Below are 25766 nucleotides of genomic sequence, written 5' to 3'. Positions count from 1 at the left end.
AATAATCTTAGAGAATGTATGATAGCATTAGCCAGCACTTTTAAATTTGCTTTGATGTCAGGTCTCTGGCTCCCGGCAAACATGACTATGGTGGCTGGTGTCTCTATTTTCACATTCCGTTTAATAGAATAGTCAATAACCAGGGCACTTTCAACAGGATTGTCAGTGGGTGCCACTGAGTGGGAACGGAAGAGCGGTGATTTGTCCCACGACTATGTTGTCTCACAGTCACCTAAGTGCTGCACGGGTTCCTACATTTATCACATGTGAAGCCCTCACCGCTGACAGAGAATGCTATACTACACATGTGGCACGCAGTGCAAGTGACAATAACAGGAGAAGAAATTACTCACCATGTTTGTTGACTGATCTGACTCACCACAGTTGTTTGATGGACTCGTAAATGGCGTGAGAGAAAAAAAAGACGGCAAGCACGGGTGGCAGATTAACTGGCTAGCGAAAAGCTAGCGTTTTGTGCAAGATTTAGATTAAAGCTAGTCAGATCAATGTGACAGACAAAATTTGATAATAACAGATATATTGTGATGATTAAATTATATGAAGCAATATTACAAGTTAAAAATACATGTTAAAAACGATGTATGAATTAATAAAGCACAGTTCAGATTATGTGTTATTGTGGAATAGGCAATATGACCAAAATCTTACTTCAAGATACAAGACATTTGAACAATAACAACAATCAGGTCTGTAAATCCAATTCTTGCATTTTTTATTGAATGATACATTTTATTTAATGGTAATTTTGATAGTAATAATAAAAATGATCTAGGTGACACTATCACTGTCACTGAATGACTGATTTCCATCAACACAATTAGAGCTTGAGAAAAGCACAAATACACATCGTCACTCATCGTGACTCACAAACACACACTGATCTTACGGTCTATATGCGGATTCATTAAACACATTTATTCTAACATGTTATTTCACTGACAGAAGTTCAGCTTTAGTATCAATATAATGAAGAGAAAATAAGAGACTTTATTACACCTAACTGTTACTGATTTATCATGCAGCTCAAAGCATTATGGGTAGAATCTCTCTACAGACTGTTCTGATTCATCAACACAGTTTCACTGATGATTTACAGCCAACCCAAAACCCAGGGTAGAGTGGCTGAGTGAATGTGGTCTGGACTGTGTGGATGAGGCTCATTGTGTCAGAGACGCTGTAGAAGGACAGAGTTCCTGCACTGTGATCCACATACACTCCTATTCTACTACTGATGGACTCTACAGGGAATTTAGTCTGGATGTTATTGTGTTTGAATGAGTATCTGGAGGGAGAGCAGATCAAACTCCAGGACTGATCATTATATCCAAACAAACACTCATTACCCGATCCCTTCCTGCTGATGCTCTTATATGACACTGATATATACACAAATTTTCCACTCCACTCAATCTCCCAGTAACAGCGTCCACACACACTCTCTTTACACAAAACCTGAGACCAATGATCAAATCTGTCTGGATGATCAGGATACGGCTGAAGCTCTGTGACAGTGACAGTAATCACTCTGTTCCTCTCAGACAGATGGAGGTGTTTATGTGCCGTGTTCTGATCCAGAGTGAGCTGATGGGAATCTGATGGAGAGAAAACACATCAGATGAATCATCTGACTGATATCATGTGCAAATCATGATTATCCATCATCCAAGTCCCTTACATGGATGATTACCTTATTTGTAATTTGATTGACAACGTTTTTTTAAGCATTTAGGCCTATTGTTTGTGATTTTCAGAGCCATCTTGAGCTTTCTTTAAATTGCTCTCTGTTGCCTTAAGGTTAAAGAGACTTGAGACAAAATCCTGTTTAGGATAAATCCACAGCGGAATTAGTTTGTTCTTACTTTCCTGAAGCTTTTTTACTACTGTGATTTTATCTCTAAATCTTGGATAAATGTTTTTAAAAATAATCATATTTATCAATTAGTTTTTAGACCCAAAGTCTCGAGTCCATTTCAAATTTTTCTTTTTTTCTTTTTTGGGGGGGATTTTAGTAAGTATGATATAGTTATGCTCTCTGTCCCACTTTTTAAATGTGCAAATTATGACTTTTTTTTAAGACAGTAAAGAGATTATGTTAAAAAACATTTCTATTTTAACTGACGAAGGCAAACAGCTGAAATGTTTTTTTTTATCTCCTGCTTGAACCTAATAAAAGTATTTTTAAAGTGCAGACCTTTTTGGATTTCCATATTTTAAATCATTTAAAATAACCCACATTTCTATTTTTCATTTTAATTTCAATCTTTCTGTTCATCAAAACATTTTATCCAAAGCGACTTACAACTGAGGAGAACAATAGAAGCAATAAGACCAGCAAGAGGGCAACAGTATACAAGTGCTGTAACAAGTCTCAGTAAGTCTAGTACAGTTAAAAACAAAAAAACAAAGAATAGAATAGGCAGGTGCTACTATTAATTGGGCAGGTGCTGGCGAAAAAGTGTCTTTAGACATTTTTTGAAAATGGAGATCTCACAAATTGAGATTTGCAAACTGCAAACTGATGAAGAGTGGTGTGACGTGGGCTTTCTTCAGCTTGTTGAAGACCACCCTCGCTGCTGCATTCTGGATCAGTTGCAAAGGCTTGATAGTACATGCCGGAAGGCCCGCTAAGAGAGCATTACAATAGTCCAGTCTGGAGAGAACAAGAGCTTTGGACAAGGAGTTGTGTGGCCTGCTCTGATAGGAAGGGTCTGAGCTTCCTGATGTTGTATAAAGCAAATCTGCAGGACCAGGCCGTTGTAGAAATATGGGTCTGTGAAGCTTAGCTGATCATCAATCACAACTCCAAGATTCCTAGCTGTCCTGTAAGGAGTTATGGTTGACGAACCCAGCTGAATGGAGAAGTTGTGCTGAAGTGTTGGGATGGCCGAGACCACAAGCAGCTCTGTCTTAGCAAGGTTAAGTTGAAGGTGATGGTCCTTCATCCAGCAAGAAATGTCTGTCAGACAGGCTGAGATGCGAGCAGCTACCGTCGGATCATTCGGCTGGAATGAGAGGTAGAGCTGTGTGTCATCAGCATAGCAGTGATAGGAAAAGCCATGTTTCTGAATGACAGATCCTAGTGATGACATGTAGATGGAGAAGAGAAGTGGTCCAAGCACCGATGTGGGTTTCTTAACCTGTTAACCCTCACCAGTGCGTCGGCGCACTGAAGCGTTTTTTTATTTATTTAGTTCAAAGTTACTATCAGATTAAATGTTTTACCTTGACAAACTATACATCATTAAAAAGATATAAGACTCAAGTTTCAGTATTTGACAACTATTGTATTCTGAGAAACTTATAGTGACAGTTATGTCTTATTTTGTGTCAGGAGTTATGAAATGGAAAAATGCGTTGATACCTTTAATATGAATTATGACCGTCAGCTGGTCCATTCAGAAAAAAAAACTCCGTGCTGTTGTCATGACAGCGATTCACAAAACAACGTCCCTCAGGGCTTTTAGCTCAAAAATGTGCAGACTTGGAGAAATATTGATATATTCTCATAGATTCACATCATATTTCTATAGACAGGAATAATATTTATTGAATTTATACCCAAATGCGTCGATGTAATCATTATGAGCGCTTCTTACTGAGATGTGCTGTGTTTTCAATTCATACCTATAGCCTGAGGGCGCTATATGCACAAAAATACTCCATATATGGAACATGAAGAAGAGACATAATCATGTGACCTTCAAGGACGTCACTGATAGCAGCTACACACAAAGCTAACACAGAGATCGCTGTAATATGCAGATACAGACGTTTTGAAGACAATAAACATGATTGCAAATGATATTTGATATTTGAGTGTTCTTCAAGCAATGCCAGGTATTTTTATAATAATAGATTATATTTATAATGTAATGCTAATCGATATAGACTTTATCATCGTGCATACTATAAATAATATATTTTCTTTCTGATTTTTTTTTATCTGAAGCCAAATTAGATCACAGAAGATTATTTAAAACAATCGACTTGCGTTATAAAATAAGTTTGAAGCACAAACATAGTTTTAATCTCATAAATGGTCGTGTATTGATGGTGTGCTAAGCTAACATGCTAGCTAGCTCAGGTGCACCTGTCACCTAGAAGTTATTCTTTTATGGGGTTTTTTTCTAAATAGTAATGCTTTTCTGAAATGTTTTAGTGCATTTGATACAGTTTCAAATATAAGTGAGAACTTTGATAAAATAAATTAGGGATTGAAACCCTATGAATAGCCTGTGAATAGCCAGTCGTTAGTAACTATAATGCAGACAAAAGATATGCATATTTAGATCCATAACCAGGCTGGAGAGGTGTGTGAATGTGTACTGGGGAGACTGAGACTGAATGGGGCTCGTTTGCACCACAAAACAATAGAGACAATAATAGACTGAATAGATGACTTAGATGATGACTAAACATCAGTAGCATTTTTAGAGTCTAATCAAAATAAAGTAATTTGACATGATCTTGAAAAACATTTAACCAAATACAGAGTTTTAGACTTATCATTTTCAGATTTTAAATATAACATGGTCACACATATGGCTTTAGCTGCAGTGCATTTCTAGATTGCTCCAGGGCCCACTTCAATTTTATTTTCATGAATATGTTTAATAAAAATAAATTTCTAATAACTTTACAAAACTTTGAAGCTATTTAAAAAAAAAAATTTTCATTATGACAATAATTAATTCTACATTTACAATAAACTACCAGGTGTCAGCTTTCAAATGAGATCATACTTGTGCTTTTAGTGCAAAGGGTTCATGAACTGTATCTGTTTCAGTTTGTGTATGTCATTTCTGGGGATTTTTCAAAAGTGGCGTTGCAGCTTAACAGGTTAAGCAGTGGGGTTACCCGAGCCTGCTTAAATGCTGTGGGAACGGTACCAGTGTGAAGAGAGGTGTTAATAATGTGAGTAAGTGCAGGTGTAACTGAGGAAGAAATGCCCTGGAGGAGGTGAGTGAGGATTGGATCAAGTGGACAGGTAGTAGGATGATTGGAAAGGATAAGTTTGTAAATTTCTGCCTCCGAGATTGGAGAGAGGAAGGAGAGAGAGTGTGTATTTGTTATGATGTGTTTGTCAGTTTGTGGTGAGGAGAATTGGCTGCTGATGGTTGTTGTTTTGTTTATGAAGAATGTTGAATGCTGTAAGAGTAGATGAGGAAGGGAGGAAGGGGAAAGGGGTTTGTAAGTTTGTTGTGGTAAAATGTCGTTTTAACAGTGGAGACATTTGCAGAGAAGAACGAGAGGAGAGATTTATACAAACTAAGGTCAGTAGCATTTTTTGATTTGGGGGCAGATGGGGTAGCGCGGGCTGGTCTGCATGAAAGGGGGCAAAAGTTGTCTAAACAAGATGTTAGAGTGGAGCAAAGAGTGTCAGTAGCACTGTTAGTGTCCAGTGCTGAAAACTGAGCGGGTGAAGGAAGTGAGGATGAAACCATAGAGGATAGGTGAGAGGGAGAGAGTGAGCGTACACTGAAAGGTGACCTGTGGAGGAGTGTGTGTTGTGTCAGGAGTCAGTTTGAGGTTAAAAGTGATGAAGTGGTCTGAGGTGTGCAGTGGAGTAACAGCCTGGGTTTTATCAAGGTGGATGTTGAAGTCACCGAGTACCAGAGGAGTACCGTCCTCAGGGTGGTTTGAGAGTAACACATCTAACTCCTCTAAGAAGTTACCCAGTTGACCTGGGGGACGATAAACAACTACAAGGTGGAACAACTACAAGGTGGATTTTAGTAGGGTGAGTAATAGTAATTGCGTTTGATTCAAATCCAGGTAGGTAGAGATGGTAAAGGATAAAATTTCCATTCATTTGAGATAAGTAGACCAGTACCTCCACCCCTCCCAGTTGGGTGAGGGGTGTGGGAAAAAGCAGTGTCCTCAGGTTTTATCCAGGTCTCAGTTAGGGCCATGAGGTTGAGACTTGAATGAGTAGAAATAGATGAAATAAAGTCTACTTTGTTTACAGCAGACTGACAGTTCAAGAGACCAATTGGAATAGAGAGTAAAGTAGTAGAGGACATAGGGGCAATTTATGAGTGTTAGCAGTAATAGAAGATATTTAAAAGCACATAGTGAATACAGATCACTAAAACAAACAAATGAGAACACGCTGTACAGAAAGGAAAGAAAGGGGGGAAAAAAGCAGTACTCAAGTGCCTTGTCTGTGTCTTTGCTCGGTGGAGTTGCGCAGGTCCAGTCCCTGGTCTTTACACTCTTCGGTCTTCACACAATGAGGGCTTCACACAAGGGCTGCTGCGGTGCACTAACCAATTATATACACGCCTAATACCCCGTTATTGAATACAGCAGGTCACTGCCTACTACTTAGCAAAGCGAAACTCAAAAGCCATGCGAGATACACAACAAAAACAAACAAAACTTCAGTAAACAGTAAATAAAACGTTTCCCAGCAACGAAGAACCGCGCTAAAATCTAATGAGAAAAGTAAACACTAACAAGCTGATGTCCTCTCCTGTTGCTCGACTGCTTCTTCAAACAAGTAGTAGCAAACACAGTAGAATAAGTACCTTAACTTGCTTTGGACACGCCCTACTACTTAGCAAAGCGAAACTCAAAAGCCACGCGAGATGCACAACAAACAAACAAACAAACAAACAAACAAACAAACGCGACTTCAGCAAGCGTTTTACCACAGTAAACAAAACAAAGTTTCCCAGCAACGAAGAACTGCGCTAAAATATAATGAGAAAAGTAAACACTCTCAAGCTGATGTCCTCTCCTGTTGCTCGACTGCTTCTTCAGATAAAAAACACCTCCACACATTCCACATTTTTATTTTACATTTTAAAATATATTCAAATAGAACATGGCTCTTTAAAATCATAGGGATATTTCCAATATTCCTGTTTTTACTGTATTTTGAATCAAATAAATCCAGCCTCGTGAGCAGAAGAGACTTCTTTCAAAAACAAATAAACCTTTGTTACAATGCATGTGTCATGAATGTCCACCCCAGGCAAGTTTGAAGAAACCAAGTGCAGCTTTATTCAAAATATGATCAAACATAAAACAAAGGCGTGGCGTGGCATGAAACTACAGACATGGACACGGACACGGACAAACCATACCACCAGTGGTTACAGGGAAACAATACTTGACAAAGACACATGCCAAACATGAGGGCTTAGCAAACAAGATAGTTTATTTAGTTGGTAAAACTTAGTTACGTTTTGTTTTATTTATTTATTTCCTTCCAGGGCTCAAGACTAATTGTTTTTACTAGGAGCACTTTAGCTCCTAACTGAACATTTTTAGGAGCACAAGCAAACAATTTAGAGGTACACCTTAAATCAATGCAGTTATTTCACATTTTCCACCATTTTGACTGTATTACTGACAAATGCTGTGCTATTAAATAGACTTAGGCCCCCTGAAATCAAAATGTAAGTTTTTTAGCTTTTAGTATGAATATGTTAGCCTTAAAGTTAAAAACAAGCTGGTGTGTTTCGAAACAATGACAAAATTCGCTTTTAGGAGATACAAGCATTAAAAATGTACAGTCCCTCACTTCCGCTAAAATGGATCACAGATTTTTATGACATCACCTCAGACTTCAGCTTCTCATCACATCTCCTGTCCAATCAAATGCTCTAGAATCTAAAGCATCCCGTCTCCTGTGCTATAAATACCACCTGGCCAAAGCGACTGTTGACACATCACTGAGCAATATGGGTTTTTGCCAGGGTCGATTATGTTCCGACCACTTTTTGAAACATCTCACGGCACAGATGTACCTAATACAAAGAAATCTCCAGTTAACTAGCAGGGCATCGCTCGTTTGTTAAATAAGAGGCATTCTAGCGCTGAAATGTGTTGTTTTTTAAATCAAGCTGCTAAGTGCTCAATGTCGCTGCTATCAGTTGCATGGATACAGTCTTCACTAGACTTCACTAAACACTTAATGCAGTTGCGGAGACAATCTATTCGTTCCAGCGAAATCACAAAACAAAACACACAAACGTGTCCCTATTTGATATACAACCACTGATAAACCTATTCAGTTTTGATGAGAAAAAAAACTATACGAGTGCGGATTAGAAGAACCCAGAACCTCTGACATGCTTGGCAAAAGTTCTACCACTAGACCATTAAAGCACACAAATTAAACCCAATGTACTACTGAAATTGATTTCTGGACATTATCATGTTATTTTTTTTGAAAATTGTTTTTGCACACATATATTGTACATATATCTGATTTAGCATTGTTTAGCAACCTCCTCCCCCCACACCCCACACACCTGTCCCACCCCCTTTTTAAAACAAAATCAGCCACTGGTTGGAGATGTGTATTTGCTTGCTCGAGTTTTATTCTGTTTTCAAACTGTACGTTGGTTAAAAATGAAATGGCTATTCACATCTCTACTATTGAATCCAACGTATCATCAGTGCTAGTATTCGCTTTGGTGCAGTCAAGTAGGACTTGCAGTCTGTGAGGTAAACTAAACGCTAATGGCTATTTGGAAAGGGGGAGGAGCCATTCACAGGGTTCCCGCGGGGTCTTAAAAAGTCTAAAATTCTGAACTTTAAATTTAAGGCCTTAAAATGTCTTAAAAACGGCCAAATTTTCATCCGTGGTCTTAAATTTCATTTAGTCAGGTCTAAAAAAGGTCTCGCCAACAGGCGTTCACATATCGCATCTTTTGCGCGCTCAAGTTCGTTCAAATGTAGGATTGATAATCGAAGGATTGATAATCGCTCATAATTGAAGCGACGCACTCGTTTTTTTCCAGGCGCAGCGAGATAAAAAAAATCTCAACTCTTCAGAATGCCGCAAACGCACCGCAGGTCATGTGACAAGAACCAACCAATCAGCTTCGCCCCTTTCCGTAACAACATTGAAAGCTCACTCAACTGGAAGGATGCGGGTGCACCCAAACACTACGGGTGTTTTTCTCTTCTCCGTAAATAAATCTTGAAGCAGAGCTACAGCAAGCGTTTCTCGCCGGTGGAAATCCATTAGCCACTAAAACTTCTTTATCATTGTGTAGAGCGCAGTGCTTGGTTGCATAGCAACGACAGACGCCACGGGAAAATCCGACCGAATTTTACTATTAATTATAAAAGATAAGCTAAAGTGCATTGTAAATGTCAGTAATTTATCTTTTTATAAAAAATTATTTAAAGTCTGAAATATGTGAGGTTTATCTTTTTATAAAAAAACTTTTTTGTCTAAACTTTATTTGAACTTGTACATGTTAGTATATAACATGTTGCAAGACATTTTTAAAATCTGGCTATCATTTGTAATGGTATTATTTAAATTTTTATGTAAACAAAAAGTGCATATTGATGCTAATTTTATTTGTTATTTGCTGGTTTTCGACATTGTGTAGTAATATACTTTTTGAACAGGATTCTGTGATAACCGTGGTCATTTTTGTCACTATAATCATTGAAATGAAATGTTCATGCCATTTCATCTCTAGTTATGATCAACTATGATCAACTAAAATCAACTAATTATGTGTTTTTTACAGTATAATATGCATAGTACAATTTTCTATAAAAAAAATAATATATCTGATTCTGATTCTGACACGTTGTTGGGTGTGGAAGGTTACTAATGTGATTGTTTTATCTGTAAATTAATTTAATGTTTTTTCAATTACTTAATTCATTGAAATAAAATGAATTCTTTGATTTGATTTTTTTTTTTTGGTAGGTCTTAAATTTCAAACTTTATGGTCTTAAAATGTCTTAAAAAGGTCTTAAATTTGACTGCCTGAAACCTGCAAGAACCCTGCATTCGATATGTTCCGCCTTAGCTTCCTGTTTCATCTGATATCTATGGTTTATAACAGAGAACTCTGCGCCAAATCTGAATACTCACTGGATCTCGCAGCGATGTTATTAATTTCTATGGTGAATTCAATGGATTTCTTCACTGGATCTCCCAGCGCTGTGGGGTAAACGTGTCGTGTGATCGAGATCGGCCCACAACAAATGAGTAGCTCGCGGCACACTGCTGCGCTATCTATTATTGGTGCAAACTAATAAACGGTCCGTGAAGCACAAATGAGTTTCGTTCGCTCCATTTGGTCGCAGTCTGGAGCCCTACCTTCCCACCTTGTTATTGTATCGTTATTTCTTCCTTTGTAAATATTTTAAATATTTTGTATTTGACACTGTACACTTCGGAATTTTTTATTTATTTTTTTGAGTGGAGCTTTGCCTATATCCTTTTTTTCATTGCCCTACCATCATTTTGAGATACACAGACACTTCTTTTAATGTTATACTCCCGTTTAGGCAAATATCAAATAGCACCTAACAACCTTAACGACCCCAAATTTTTGATCGGTGGTGTATATTATATATGTTTATTTATAATATATAATTTGGTTTATATTATTATTATTATTATTCACCTATATATCATTTAAAAGGCATGTCATTGATTGCCACATAACAGATTTGACTGGATAGTTTAAATATCATTATCATTAGTTTAACAAAGATCAAAAAAGCCACGTGAATAGAAAGTGTTAGATAAACATTTTAGAAATTTGGCACTGAAACCTTAATTACGTAAATTATCACAAACTGCAGCCAATCAACAAACAAGAGGCATTCATATTAATCTTTCCAACAGAAAACAACAACACGAAAAAAACAAATTGTGTTATATTGTGTCTGAACCGTCTATTGCCACATTGGAGTAAACTGTCAGGTCACACAATACACAGACAGTTAACGTTCTATTTTTGAAACACCCAACTTTTTTGTTTTTCTTTTGTAAGTAATTGCAAGTTTCATCTTGTAAATCTACAAATAAACGCCACCCAAAAACACCTTAAGACCCCACCCCATCCCACCTCTGTCTCTTCAGTCATGTTTTCTTTTACCTTCTACAGGAAGAGCATGAAGACACTCATTGAGTTTCTCTGCTTGTTTTCTTGGTGACTTACATTTTAGGAAGTCGTCCCTGGTTCTGGGAACAATGTTGGTCAAATTGACTGTGGAAATCAACAGACATGAAGAGTGTGATTATCATGTCAAGAGAAAATGATCCCTGCATCCGTTCTAAGACATTTCTAATATGATCTTCTACATGATATGAGATGATGAAGGATAATTTCTGAGAGCAGAATTTCCAGGACTTTACCTCTGTCAGAGATCTTCTTCAGCTCCTCTTTGCAGAAATCCTCCAGTTTGTCTCTCAGCTGACGGACAGATTCTCTCACGCCATCAAAAGAGGAGAGAGAACTGAAGGGATTGTCATTTACGTCTGTTGATTCAGGAGGAGCTGAGAGAGACTGGAAACTCTACAGAAAACAGAAATAAAATATCTCATCACCTCCACATTTCGTCAATTGTTTGCACCACTGTCAGATTTGTGCGGCTCTTGTTGATCTTTAGTAACTCTCCTCAATCCAGCACTTTCATAGCATCAGCTTCATTCTTCTCATATTCATTTTATCATGTTAGAGCTACAAGTTCTAACGTTTTCCACTTACACATGGAAACTTATGTGAACTTACGTTTTCACTTATGTGAACTTTCTAGGAAAACACTTGGATGATCAAACATCTGGCAATTCACAAGTTGGTTTGCCCATGTAATCTTTAAGCTATAAGTTATATACCCCACAGTGGGACCACTAATGCTTGGATGATGAGTATGGTAGGAAGGTGCCTAAATTATGTTGGTGGAGTTGGGGAGGTGGGGGGATGCCAAAACAGCTGATGCCAGAGCAAGCTGATCAAGTGGTTGCTTATATGCTCTGGCAGTTAACTGAAAGATTAGATGGATTCACCCCTCCCAAAATTACATTGTGAACTTCGTTGAGTAGATTTGATCAGGAAAAGCATTTCAAAGGCCAACGAGTAGATTGAACACTATTTATAACTTTTTATAAGACTCTTAGCAGGGTTTCAGCGGATCCTTACAGAGTCTTAAATTAGATTTTTTAAATGTAAGGCCATAAAGAGTCATAAAAAGTCTTATTATTACTTTTGAAAGGTCTTACATTTTCTATGGCAATTTGACTTAAACATATCTAAATGTTTTCCAAATGAGTGTACTTTTTTATTTATTATTCTTTCTTTGTGGATTTGCTTGTTCACGTGACATTTCACGTCACATTTGCGGCAGCATTACGTCTGTCTCCTGCACGCGAAACAGGAGGAGAGACGGAGAAGCAAGTGAAGTAAAGTAAATGTCAGTTAAATTCTAAGTTCATTCTTTATGTGCGTAGTGGTGTGCGATGTGTATTGTCTATTATGATATTGTAATCTTTGTTTTAGCGTGTACGAAGCACTGTGAGCTGACATCGCTTTTGTCTCTCGTGCTTTCACTGCTTGATGTGTACGGTTATAGGTATGTTCCCAAATGAGTTTTTGTCTTATATTTATATCACATTATGTTGTTATCATAGGCCTACAATATCACATCAGCAAGAGTGCTGTTTCCGTGCACAATTACAAATGTGATATTTATTTTATATAACAGTTAAATTAACAATAAATTAATTAATAAACAAATAATTAACAATATTGTCAACATTGTTTGTTTTCCCTTTATTTCACAGACGAGAATTTCAAAATGAAACCACAGCAGAGTCTAAATGCAACAGACAGAGCTGATTTTTTTGACTGTAATCCGCGTTTTGAACGAATAAATTTAATGATTTAATGAACAATCACTTACTTCTTTCCCGAATGAATCAGCCGTTTGAATGTATCGGTTGAATGAATGACCTCAACTCACTTATTAAGACAGTGACTTGCCGCCACCTACTGGCAGTTTTAGTTTCACATTTAAAGATTACAACGTTCAAATTAGAAATCAGTTCATATTTAAATATTGAATAATAATTTAAAAAAAGAATCTCATAGCTTTATTTATGCAATTGTAAATGCAGTGTAAATATATTAATGCCAGATCTGATGCCATATCTGTGTCTCCTCAGCACTGCAAAGATGGATTTTGATTTAATGATTTAATTTGACTGGTAACAGTGGTATTGTGTAATTATTCTAATAGAATTTAATTTGAATGTTAGAATTTGACATAAAAGGTGATGCATACATATACAAATGTTCGTATATAGGTGAAAATGCCCCTGGAAATCAATTTAAGGTGGCAAATATTACCCCTAAGAAAAAAATGTTAAGTTCTGTCACTTTTGTGAACTGACCACTGCATAGAATATGAAAAATATGAATATCTTCGTCAGTCATCTGTCAACAACAGGCTTAAACCAGCCATGGCACCATGCAAGCACAAAAACACAATCAGTAAAATATTATCTAATTATTATCCACAAAACTTTGAAAATATCGAGACATATTTAGTCAATGTTGCACACCCTAATGCATGGTATTAATTTTGATTTCTTCAGGTCTTAAAAAGGCCTTAAATTTGACTTTAAAAAGTGTGCAGAAACCCTGTCTTAGGACACGATCCCAGGTTTTGAGGTTTAAATAAGCTGTAGCATCGCTAATATACAACCTCAATTCCTGATTGAGGACCTTACTGTCAAATTCATTAATGTGTTAATGAAAATGCTTATAAAAGGTTTCAGCAGGTTTGAAGATTATCTCATTTAGGTAAACGTTACTCAAAATTTGTAGCACAAGTCAAAGATTGTAAAAAGATAAGTAAAGAGATGATGGGAAATCCTGATTAGTGAAACTGAAACTAAAAAAAGTTTAAATATTAGTGTAGTTTTAAACGGTTGCTGTCTGGAAGCTCAATACATCTTTCAGAAAAATGTGTCCTAAGAGATTTCCAGAGTGCATCTCTAAGTGCATCTCTTTCAAAAGAAGAAGATCAGATGAGAGTCTGACTGATGATGATATAATAACCGAACACACAGATCAACACTTCAGTCGATGGCTCAGTCAAGTCCACTATGATCCTGTTCTTCTAGATCTCTGTTACCTGCAGGAAATGGATGTGATCCTGTGTGTGTGAAAGCTGCTCCAGCTCAGCGTCTCTCCTCCTCAGATCATTGATCTCCTGCTCCAGTCGCTCCAGTCGTTCTTCAGCTCGACTCACTGCAGTCTTTTCCTGATCTCTGATCCGCTGTGTCGCCTCAGAGCGGCTTCTCTCAATGGAGCGGATGAGCTCAGTGAAGATCCTCTCACTGTCCTCCACTGTTGTCTGTGCTGAGCGCTGTTAGGACACACATCACAATCACACAGTGGCTTCAGAGAGTCCTGACTGAGACGTCTCAAACTTCTCTTCTTCTCCAGACTCACCTTATGAGACGCCACAGCCTCTCTCAGCTGCTGAAGATCTTTCTCTCTCTGCTGGATCCTCTGCTGGAACGACCTCTGCGTCTCCTTCAGCTGGTGCTAAAGGACAAACCAATGACAGGAAACATCACAGAAATCATTAGGTAAACAGATATGAGTTCACATCTAGCAAAGTGCGGTACAAATCCACGGATGTGTTTTTGATCTGCCCCTTTTATGGAGGATACATTGAGAGGCGACTTGTGCGGACTTGAGACAGTACACTCAAAAAAAAATTTGTGTCTAAACATAAGATTTATGTATTTGAATTGCATGTAAAATTCCCATGCATTTGGATTACATAGTTGTAACATAAACCAATCAATACTCTGAATGTGATTCATATTTTTAAGTCATATATAAATGAAACAGATAAGATGTATGTAATTGTATTAATAAACTGAATGTGATTTATATTTGTCAGTCGTATGTAAATGAAACAGGTAAGATTTATGTAATAGTACACAGAAAAACGCCCATGTTAAATTAACACTGCTCAGTGTTCATATGTGTGCACACTACAGAGTTAAAGCGGTGTTGAAGTTAATGAGATAATTAAGTGATGATTGAGCATTAATTATGAACACCTGCTGTTAACAAGCAGAATCACTGAAGGAAAGAGAAACACAAGAACTACAACTGACTTCAGACACAGCCTTAGATGAAATCAACTGAAGAGAAAAGAAGACATTAAATCTGTGAAGATCTCAGCAGAGGAGGATTAAACAACTCCACAAACAGCATTACCACCTTCACTTATTACTAACCAGACTGACTTTATTTCATTTCCGTTTGAATGAAAACAATAGTTGTATTTTCATGATGGTGGTTAGCGTTTGCTTTAGTTGGGCTCTTGACCCTTGACTCTTTAATATAAAATTTTCTCTGGCTGCTATAATTATGTGTTTATAAAACACATTTGTTGCAGCGAAAAAGCCATGAGAAAAAGAGATCAAGTGATATTGGCTGTTTATTGATGAAGGTGTAATCATCATATTGTGGCCTGAATCACTTATCTTTTTCAGTGTCTAATGCTTTGATTATTGGGGTTATGTGATTTTGTTTTATTTATTATAGTAGCTGTGTGACCTGACAGCATTAGATCCAACAGTTAATCAAATAATATAAAGAATTTTAAAAACATTTAGTGCATTAAACTTTCTCTTCTACATTATTACCTAAGCCTGGTTCACACGGGACGATTTTAAAATTGTCGGCCGATTTTCCAAACCTGAGAGCCCCCACACACGGTGATAAAAAATCACGGGTCTAACAGTTTTGGTTGTACAGTGTGTGGTGCGCAGCCACACGGCAAAATCAACACATCACACACGAACCGATTTGACTCCCGAGCATTCCCAGATCAGACGGGAAATCGCGCAAAATACCTCGAGATCAAACGTGACTTCAGAGTAAACAATCATGGCGGACGAAGAGGATGCAGTGGCAATAGTTTGTAGTTTGTTTTTAACCAAAAAAAACCGTTATCAAAATAAAAGATGATCTCTGACGTCCACCGGACTTTCTGGTGCGCTATGCCGCCGGCTGTTTTGATTATATTTCCCGGTGTTTCCTCGCGCCTCGTCACCTCGCTTTCTGATTGGCTACACTCCACAGTCCACATGCTGCGTGCTCGGGGGACACCACACACGAGAAGAAATCGGGCCAAATAAATCCAACATGTTGGATATCCCCGATTTGAGATCGGAGCGGTCCCGACGTCCTTCCGAGCAGACGAGAACAGCCTTAACACACCACACGCGGCAGGAATATCTGATCAGATTATTTTACGATAATCGGAGCATCCTTAAGATTGTCGGAAGGGGTAAATCGGGGCTAAAATCGGCCTAATTATCCTGCCGTGTGAACCAGGCTTTAGACATCAAGAATCAGTGTATGACTCTCAACAATGGTGACAATCAATGAAATGCTTCATACTGCAGTGCATGCTGGGTACCACAAATCAAAACTCACCCATATCTCCCAGCATGCATTGCGGCATTAATAAATTATGCATCAGGATTTTTTGTATCTTTTGTCACCATTGTTGAGATTCATATGCTGTTTCTTGATGTCTGTGTGAGTCTAAGTAATGCCATAGATGAAAGGTTTTTGTGCACTAACTATATAAAAAAAAAAAGTATATTGTTTGATAAACAACACTGTTAGATTTCATGCTGTAAAATCAAATGGCTTCTGTTATGAATAAAACAATATTAAAAAGCATTAGACACTGAACAAGATCAGCGAATGAGGCAATTACATGATGATGACTTTGTCGTCATCATCATCAATAAACAGCCAACATCACCTGATCTCTTTTTCTCATGGCTTTTTCGCTGCAACAAATGTGTTTTATAAACACATAATTATAGCAGCCAGAGAAAATTTTATATTAAAGAGTCAAGGGTCAAGAGCCCAACTAAAGCAAACGCTAACCACCATCATGGTGACTTTAAAATACAACTATTGTTTTCATTCAAACGGAAATGAAATAAAGTCAGTCTGGTTAGTAATAAGTGAAGCTGGTAATGCTGTTTGTGGAGTTGTTTAATCCTCCTCTGCTGAGATATAGCAGATATATGTTAATGTCTTCTTTTCTCTTCAGTTGATTTCATCTAAGGCAGTGTCTGAAGTCAGTTGTAGTTCTTGTGTTTCTCTTTCCTTCAGTGATTCTGCTTGTTAACAGCAGGTGTTCATAATTAATGCTCAATCATCACTTAATGACTTCATTAACTTCAACACCACTTTAACTCTGTAGTGTGCACACATATGAACACTGAGCAGTGTTAATTTAACATGGGCGTTTTTCTGTGTACTATTACATAAATCTTACCTGTTTCATTTACATATGACTGACAAATATAAATCACATTCAGTTTATTAATACAATTACATAAATCTTATCTGTTTCATTTATATATGACTTAAAAATATGAATCACATTCAGAGTATTGATTGGTTTATGTTACAACTATGTAATCCAAATGCATGGGAATTTTACATGCAATTCAAATACATAAATCTTATGTTTAGACACAATTTTTTTTTTGAGTGTAAGGTATCCCAGAAAGAAATCTTACATCAACAAGTAATCTCAGGAATCTTTTGTGTGGCAAAGATAAGTTTTATTTCTTTATATATTATAACTTTAGTGTTGTATTGGAGTGCTGAATTCGTAAGTTTGACTGAATTGTTTGCTTGTCTTTATTTCCTTGTGCATCCCTTATTTACACTGCACACTAGGGATGTAACGATTCACTCTGAGCCATTTGAAAATCAATGAAAATATGTGACGATTCGAGTCAGTTGAGATTTTAAACGAATTGCGATACATGTTTCAAACAGCAGGGGGCACTGAAGCTGTATACTGTGACCTCGCATTACAGGCGCGATAGCAGCGAACGAGTTGTAGCGTTAAACAGTAGGAAATATGGCGGCGGCAAGTGTGGATGTTGATATTGAAGATGCCCCATCCTCATTCAAATTGGAGGTGTGGCGGCATTTTGGCTTTCCAAAAGCTAAAAATGATAGCGGTGAGATGGTTACAGACAAGATGAAAACTCTGTGCAGATACTGTAAGAAACTGTTAGTATACATGAATAGCACAACAAAGATGATGCAGCATTTAAACCATAACCACAGTGAGAAGCTCCAGTCACCAGCTCCATCTGCACGTAAAAAGCTACAGGCGGATTTGCAGCCCCACTTGGTCCGACAAGTGCACGAGCCACGGAGATCGCGCGGTGCATCGGTGTATTCTTGCCGAAAGATATGAGGTCATTTTCTGTCGTAGAAATTGAAGGATTTCGGCAACTGGTGAACACATTGGAGCCCAGATACACCATACCATCACGCCCCCACTTTAGCCAGACTGTTATGCCAGCGCATTACAGAGAAACAAAATCTAAGGTAGTTGAGGCCCTAAGAAAAGCAGATAGCATGTTAATTACAACCAACGGCTGGACCTCCAGGGCTACCCAGAGTTATCTTATGGTCACAGCCTGTAACGGTCACCAGCTGGAGTGCCCTTGAGAGCCACCAGAGGGCACTCCACACCGGACTATCATATTCACTCACAGACTACAATTCCCATCCTGCATCTACCTGGACTGATTACTTCATACACCTGCACTGATTACACACACACCTGCACCTCATTCACACACACATAAAAGCCACTTCCACACTCCACTTCTCTGCGAAGTATTGCATTGCCCCGGCGTACAATTTCTGAGCGGTTATTCCTGTGTTTGCTGTTCTCGTTTACTGACCTTGGACTGTGTATCTCGACTCCTGATTGTTCTCTGCCTGCCTTTACCCGGATCGCTAATTGGACTTTGCCTTTTGCTGCCTGCCCTGACTTCTGCCTGTGACCCCGATCTTCTCTGTGTTCTCTCCGTTGTTCTGTCTGCTGTTGTTTTACCCTGCCTGTCTGACCACACTAAATAAAGCTGCAAATGGATCCCTCCTCGTCCGCTGCATCATTACAGAATACTTCGCCACTACAAGGATCCAGTGGCTTTCCCTGTGAATATCGGCCAGGTTTGGACAATGCACTAATGTTATTAACCCTTAAGCAGGGCTCTCGATCACTCGAGGATTATATCCAAGAGTATTTAGATCTTGCCTACTATTCTGATATGCCGGATTGTGTACTCATAGATTTCTTTTGTGAGGGCATTAATCTGCCGCTCAGATCACGTTTAATCCGTGAGGGTCCCCGTTCATCTCTCAGTCAGTTTATGAACTATGCCTTGACTGTTGGTTCAGCATTCACCGTGGGAGGCGCAGAGGAATGCACCATTACTTCCGCGCCGGTAATGGCAGCCGCACCAGAGTCTTATCACGTCTCAACAGATCTTCCAGAGCCTTGTCACTTCTCAGCAGATCTTCTAGAGCCTCGTTACGTCTTAGCAGAATTCCCAGAGCCCTCTACTGCTGAGGGGGCGTTTCCAGAGACTGTTCCCGTCACGCCAGCCATCAAGCTAGTCACCGGATCGGTCTATTATCGTCCAGGACTGGTATCCAGTGTGGCCGATTCCCCGCTGTGGTCTGTACGTGTTGCCATAAGGGCCATCGTGCAGGAGTCTCGTCCCGCTGAGACTATCCTGCATAAATCATGTTTCACCGAGACCTTCCTGCCTGAGTATCTTCCTGCCGAGCCTGCACTTCACGCCAGTCCAGTCGAGCCTGCACTTCACGCCAGTCCAGTCGAGCCTGCACTTCACGCCAGTCCAGTCGAGCCTGCACTTCACGCCAGTCCAGCCGAGCCCGCACTTCACGCCAAATCTGCTGAGACCAAAGCAGTATGCGTCATGCCCGCCGCGTCTGTGACAGCAAGCGTCATGCCCGCCAGCACAAAGCCTTCACCGCTGGTCCTGCCCAGCACAAAGCCTTCACAGCTGGTCCTGCCGCCCAGCACAGAGCCCTCTTTGTCGCTGGTCCTGCCCAGTTCAAAGCCCTCTTCGCCGTTGGTCCTGCCCAGCTCAGAGCCCTCTTCGCCGCTGGTCCTGCCCAGCTCAGAGCCCTCAGAGCCGCTGGTCCTGTCCAGTTCAAAGCCCTCTTCGCCGCTGGTCCTAACCAGTTCAGAGTCCTCTTCGCCGCTGGTCCTACCCAGTTCAAAGCCCTCGCTGCCGCTGGTCCCGTCAAGCTCAGAGCGCACTGATCCTGATCCAGAGCCAGAGCTTCACGTCAGTCCTGCCGAGCCAGAGCCAGAGCTTCACGTCAGTCCTGCAGAGCCAGAGCTTCACATCAGTCCTGCCGAGCCAGAGCCAGAGCTTCACGTCAGTCCTGCCGAGCCAGAGCCAGAGCTTCACGTCAGTCCTGCCGAGCCAGAGCCAGAGCTTCACGTCAGTCCTGCCGAGCCAGAGCCAGAGCTTCACGTCAGTCCTGCCGAGCCAGAGCTTCACGTCAGTCCTGCCGAGCCAGAGCTTCACGTCAGTCCTGCCGAGCCAGAGCCTCACGTCACGTCCGCCCATCCAGAGTCTCGTCCCACCGAGACTGAATCTGTTCCTGAGCCTGAGCCTGATACTGAGCCTGAATCTGTTCCTCTTCCTCTTTCCACGCCTGTGTCTTCGGACAAGATGGCCGACTCCACGCCTGTGTCTTCGGACAAGATGGCCGACTCCACGCCTGTGTCTTCGGACAAGATGGCCACCACCAAGCCAGTGTCTCAGGACAAGATGGCCACCACCGAGCCAGTGTCTCAGGACAAGATGGTCTCCACCGAGCCAGTGTCTCAGGACAAGATGGTCTCCAACGAGCCAGTGTCTTCGGACAAGATGGCCCCCGCTGAGCCGGTGTCTGTCCCTGAGCCGGTGTCTGTTCCTGTTCCTGAACCAATGGCTGTTCCTGTGCCATGGTCACCACCCTGGCCTCCCGAAGGGTCGTCGCCTCCTGAAGGGTCTCCACCCTGGCCGCCCGAGGGGTCTTCACCGCCGTGGCTGCCCGAAGGGTCTTCGCCCTGGTCGCCTGCACAGCCTGCTCCGCCCTGGTCGCCTGCACAGCCTGCTCCGCCCTGGTCGCCTGCAGAGCCTGCTCCGCCCTGGTCGCCTGCACAGCCCTGGTCGCCTGCACAGCCTGCTCCGCCCTGGTCGCCTGCACAGCCTGCTCCGCTCTGCCCTTTCCGTATTACCGCAGTCTCAAGGTCCTCTTCCGCTCCACGGACCTGGCCCTCCATCCCGCCCCCGGATCCGCCTCCGGGCCACCTCCCACCTGGACAGTTTTTGAGCTTCTGGAAGCCGCTCTTTGGGGAGGGGCTATGTAACGGTCACCAGCTGGAGTGCCCTTGAGAGCCACCAGAGGGCACTCCACACCGGACTATCATATTCACTCACAGACTACAATTCCCATCCTGCATCTACCTGGACTGATTACTTCATACACCTGCACTGATTACACACACACCTGCACCTCATTCACACACACATAAAAGCCACTTCCACACTCCACTTCTCTGCGAAGTATTGCATTGCCCCGGCGTACAATTTCTGAGCGGTTATTCCTGTGTTTGCTGTTCTCGTTTACTGACCTTGGACTGTGTATCTCGACTCCTGATTGTTCTCTGCCTGCCTTTACCCGGATCGCTAATTGGACTTTGCCTTTTGCTGCCTGCCCTGACTTCTGCCTGTGACCCCGATCTTCTCTGTGTTCTCTCCGTTGTTCTGTCTGCTGTTGTTTTACCCTGCCTGTCTGACCACACTAAATAAAGCTGCAAATGGATCCCTCCTCGTCCGCTGCATCATTACACAGCCCATAAGATATCCAGCGAGTGGGAGATGGTTAATTTTGTTCTTCAAACTTGCCCTCTGTTTGAATCACACACCAGTGCTAACATTGCTGAAGTTTTAAAATCAGCCGTGAGTGAATGGGGGCTTCAAAAGGCTTACCATGGAATTGCTGTTGTCACGGACAATGCAAGAAATATGGATATTGATGTCAGAGAGGCTGGGCTAGCCCCCCATGTCAGGTGTTTTGCCCACACTTTAAACTTAGCCAGCCAAGCAGGTTTGAGTGTGCCTTCGAGTGTGCTGTTTGTTAGGTAGAGTGAGGCGCATTGCTGCCTTCTTTTACAGAAGCTCCACAGCCACAGTGGCGCTCGCAGCCAAACAAACACTACCGGAGCTTCCAGCACACAAATTAATCATAGATATCACTACGCGCTGGAACAGCAGTCTGGATATAATCGAACGCTATCTCAAACAGCAAGCGGTTGTGACAGCGACTCTCCTGAGCAACGACGTTCGACGAAATGTCTGTTACATCGACACTTTGGATATCTCTGACATCCGTGATGCGGAGGACATCATGAGACTTCTTGAGCCACTCAAAACGGCAACCCACAGTGTTGTGTGAAGAAAACATCTTTTGTGTCTCTCATTGTGCCCTTAAAGCATGTGATTGAGCATAAAATGGCTTCCAATGAAGAAGACTCCCTCACTTTGAGCAACATGAAGAGAGCAATACTGAACAACCTTTCAGACAGATACACTTCAGAATACAATCACCTGCCACTGCACTGCATTAGACCCCAGATTCCAGGCCCTGCCTCATCTGGAGAAAGACCAGCGAGAGGATGTATTCATCAGGCTAAAGTTGTGCTGTTTCAGAACCTAAATATGTACATGGATTTCTAAATACTTTGTTGACTATTATGGCATATAATTTTGCCATAATAATATTAACTATTATTTTAGGGGACAGCCGTTTGTAGTGGTATCTGAAACAGACGCTATTGAGTGCACGGGCCACATGTGTTCTAGCAGAACACATTATAAACCTGTAAATGAGCATAATGCGTCTCTTTAAGTTCATACCTGTTTCTCTGTCCTCTGTGCTGCAGCTGATACAGTGTCGTGGTTTGTATGTTCATCCATACACAGCACACATATACACTTCTGATCAGTCCGGCAGAAAACCTCGAGGAGCTTGTCGTGTTTCTGGCAGATCATCTCCTGCAGTCGTTCAGTGGCATCAGTCAGATTGTGTCTCTTCCCTTTAAACCAACTCTCATGTTGTTCAAGGTGATTCTGACAGTAAGAGTTCAGACACACCAGACAGGACTTGACAGCTTTGTGTTTTCTTCCAGTACAGACGTCACACTGCACATCTCCAGCTCCAGCATAACAGTCAGCAGCAAGTTTAGTCTTCTTCAGTTTCTCCACCAATTCAGCCAGAATGGTGTTTTTAGCTAAAGCAGGTCTTGGACTGAAGGTCTGTCTGCACTGAGGACAGCTGTAGACTCTCTTCTCATCTTCCTGATCCCAGCAGTCTGTAATACAGATCTTACAGTAACTGTGTCCACAGGAAGTGGTCACTGGATCCTTCAGAAGATCCAGACACACTGAACACATGAACTCATTCTGATCCACTGAATTTCTGGCATCTGCCATTTTACTGCATGAAGACAAAGACGCAAACACACAACAGCTCAACAACACTTGTTTCTCTAAACTCAGGTTATTTTTCTTTCCTGGTTCTGTGTTTGAGTGACGTGTGTAAAACAGGTTTGTCTGTAAAGCAGCTTCCTCATTCTTAAACCCGAAGAGCCTCATTGCTGCTAAGTTTTAGTTTCCTTGTGCATTCCCACACAAATTGTGTTTAATCAGTCTCAGAAGAATATAAGTTACAGAGAAGCAAGACAACAGCCTTAAAAATTCTACTGTAGGACTGAAAACTGTGACCAGAATTACAGTTCCTTTTTTCAGATTAACAGTTTTTATTGATACTCACAGTTTTCAGAATACAACACAATACATCTGTGCAACAGAAAATTCAACAATGCTGTTGTCTCTGGCAAAATGCTAAGTCCTGTTTAGTCAGTGCTGGTCATGCCAAACAGCGAAGCAGTCACGCTATGGCTGCAAGCACAATGGCGTTGAACAAGTCTTACAAAAAACAGTTTTTTTTTTTTCAAATCCTGCACTCACGCCTTCCTTTGGTGCTGTCTGAAGCAAAGTTCCCTGGTAAATGGCGAGTCTCATCTTTGTGGGATGGAGGAGATGAAGGAACATCAGCACGCACCAACACAGTAAGTTCCTCAACAAAATGTTCTCTGAATTGTTTTTGTGTCAGTGGCTTCTGGTTCTTCATACAGGCCATTTGACGTTGGAGTATAAAGGCATTGACAATGGCTATGTCCACGAAGTGGTAGAAGACGGTACGATACCACTTTCTTGTTTTGTGTGAGACTGAGTAGCCAATGAGTGCATCTGAGACCTGAATAGAAATATAATCGGTCATATTTTAGAATACATTTTCAGAAATGTACTTGATATTCAATATAGATGAAATATAAACAAGTAAAATTGACACTACTGAATATATTTTACAAACCTGTTATATTCTGCAACACAGTCTGGAACAGGTACATCCAAGGTTTCCCACTGTCCATTTCCACCTTTCACTTTCCTCTTCACAACACTCCCTCCGGTGCCTCTGTGAATGGTGGAGCACATCTGTACCTCTCTTGTGTCCTTCCATTCCACAAACAGCAAGTTCCCTTCTCTCAGCCAACAATGTGTGCCACGAGGAGCTTTTTTGGGAAGCTTGTTTATGCCGGTTTTAGGGTAGCCTATCCTGTTGGACCAAATAGTTCCACAAGCCCAGATGTTTTTTTTTTCAGGAGATCTCTAAACAGAGCTGGACTAGTGTAGAAGTTGTCAACAAACAGTCTGTAGCCTGTTCCCAACATCTTCTCATCAACCAGTGCCATGACTCATAACTCAGTCCTTTGTTCTGTGGAATGGGTGCTGCAGGTGATTTACCCTCATAAACAAAAAAGTCCCACGTGTACGCACACAGCGAGTCTGCAAGCACAAACAGTTTATATCCCCACTTTGTTGGCTTGGCCTTCATATACTGCTTTAGTCCATTCCTAGGTTTTGATGCCACTATCCTCTCGTCAATGGCAATGTTCTGGAAAGGATGGAAAAAGTTCTTACATGCATCTCTCAGCTCCTGATACATCGGCTTTATCTCGCAGAGACGGTCATAGGCAGCTGTTCCTTTTTTGTTGTTGTTTTCGGCATCCACCTTGGGATCACTGAGATGCAGTGCAGAGGAGATGGTAAAAAATGTCCTTGAAGACATGACTTGGGAAGGAAAGGGTATGTGGAAAATGTTGGATTTCCTCCAGTAATCCGTCAGCGAAGGCACTTTTACCAGACCCATGAATATAACAAGTGACAGATAAGCATATAAGTTATTCAAAGAAGTATCTTGCCACTGTTTTTGTTCTTTTTTCGGTAGTGTTCCACAGGCATTTGTGTTTTGCACAATTGTCTGCAGCATTGAAGTGGATATGAAGAGCTGGAACAACTGCAACACAGTGTATGATGCTGTGAGGATCAGCTGTGGGCCTGGTGTTCTAAATGGTCTGAAGACTGCAGGCGGTGGTGTAATGTCCTCGTCAGTTGAACAGTTCCACTTTTCTTTAGGGGTGCTTGGGGACACAGCGGGTAAGGACTTGTTTTTTTTGCTGCTATTTTTGCCTCTCCCTTTTACTGGTCGATTCAGGTCTAAAACAGCAAGTGCAGATCTTGAAGAATCTGAGAGCTTGCATCTCTTTTCTGCTGGTTGGCTGGTGCTTGGATGCCACTCTTCATCTGAAGATTCAACTTGATTGTTGATGTTGATGTTGCATGGGAAAGAATGGAAAGATAATTAGCACCGCATGTTAAGTAAATAATTCTGTATAGTTTTTATGTGGCTGGCCATTCAATCAACAATCAAACTGATGGGCAGTCGTTTAGACCGCATTCATACTAAAGGTCGTCCATACAATCAAATTGATGGGCAGTCGCTTAGACAGCATTCATACTAAAACTCATCCATTCAATCAACAATCAAACTGATGGGCAGTCGTTTAGACATGTAAGGACCATCCATTGGCCCATCGACGGAATCCAAAGGCCTGGCGAAGGTATAATACGTGTATGTCTTTTTAGCGCTCCAGTGAAGTTCACTTAATTTATT

The 25766-nt window shown here is 40.9% G+C and overlaps 2 protein-coding genes across 3 annotated transcripts in view; one reads left to right on the top strand and one right to left on the bottom strand.

Moving 5' to 3' along the window:
- Positions 1 to 25766, top strand: part of LOC309497428 (uncharacterized protein) — a 292681-nt gene that overhangs the window by 141509 nt on the left and 125406 nt on the right. The gene's annotated exons all lie outside the window — the stretch shown is intronic.
- On the bottom strand, positions 717 to 23460 carry LOC309497345 (tripartite motif-containing protein 16-like). Of its 2 annotated transcripts, none has more exons than XM_082167571.1 (6): positions 22607 to 23460; positions 14253 to 14333; positions 13933 to 14166; positions 11153 to 11312; positions 10956 to 11003; positions 717 to 1613 (listed from the first exon to the last, which is right to left on the bottom strand). In XM_082167571.1, exons 1-6 carry the CDS (start codon positions 23342 to 23344, stop codon positions 1090 to 1092), a joined length of 1785 nt encoding a protein of 594 aa, XP_082023697.1. In that variant the 5' UTR covers positions 23345 to 23460; the 3' UTR covers positions 717 to 1089. The 2 variants fall into 2 exon arrangements, with proteins under 2 accessions (XP_082023697.1, XP_082023696.1); XM_082167570.1 differs by having other exon boundaries at positions 14253 to 14348; positions 22607 to 23457.

The sequence above is a fragment of the Leuciscus leuciscus genome (assembly GCF_965113295.1).
Source record: "Leuciscus leuciscus genome assembly, chromosome: 4".
NCBI classification, from domain to species: Eukaryota; Metazoa; Chordata; class Actinopteri; order Cypriniformes; family Leuciscidae; genus Leuciscus; species Leuciscus leuciscus.
This window is presented reverse-complemented; position numbering and strand designations above follow the sequence as displayed.

What these genes read in the sequence shown, in the direction of transcription:
- LOC309497345 (XM_082167570.1), bottom strand. Translation starts at nt 23,344, where the DNA reads ATGAGGCTCTTCGGGTTTAAGAATGAGGAAGCTGCTTTACAGACAAAC. An exon ending in AGGCTGTGGCGTCTCATAAG is followed by an intron (nt 14,167 to 14,252) that starts GTGAGTCTGGAG and finishes GTGTCCTAACAG; the next exon opens with CGCTCAGCACAGACAACAGT. An exon ending in GAAGAAGATCTCTGACAGAG is followed by an intron (nt 11,004 to 11,152) that starts GTAAAGTCCTGG and finishes TGATTTCCACAG; the next exon opens with TCAATTTGACCAACATTGTT.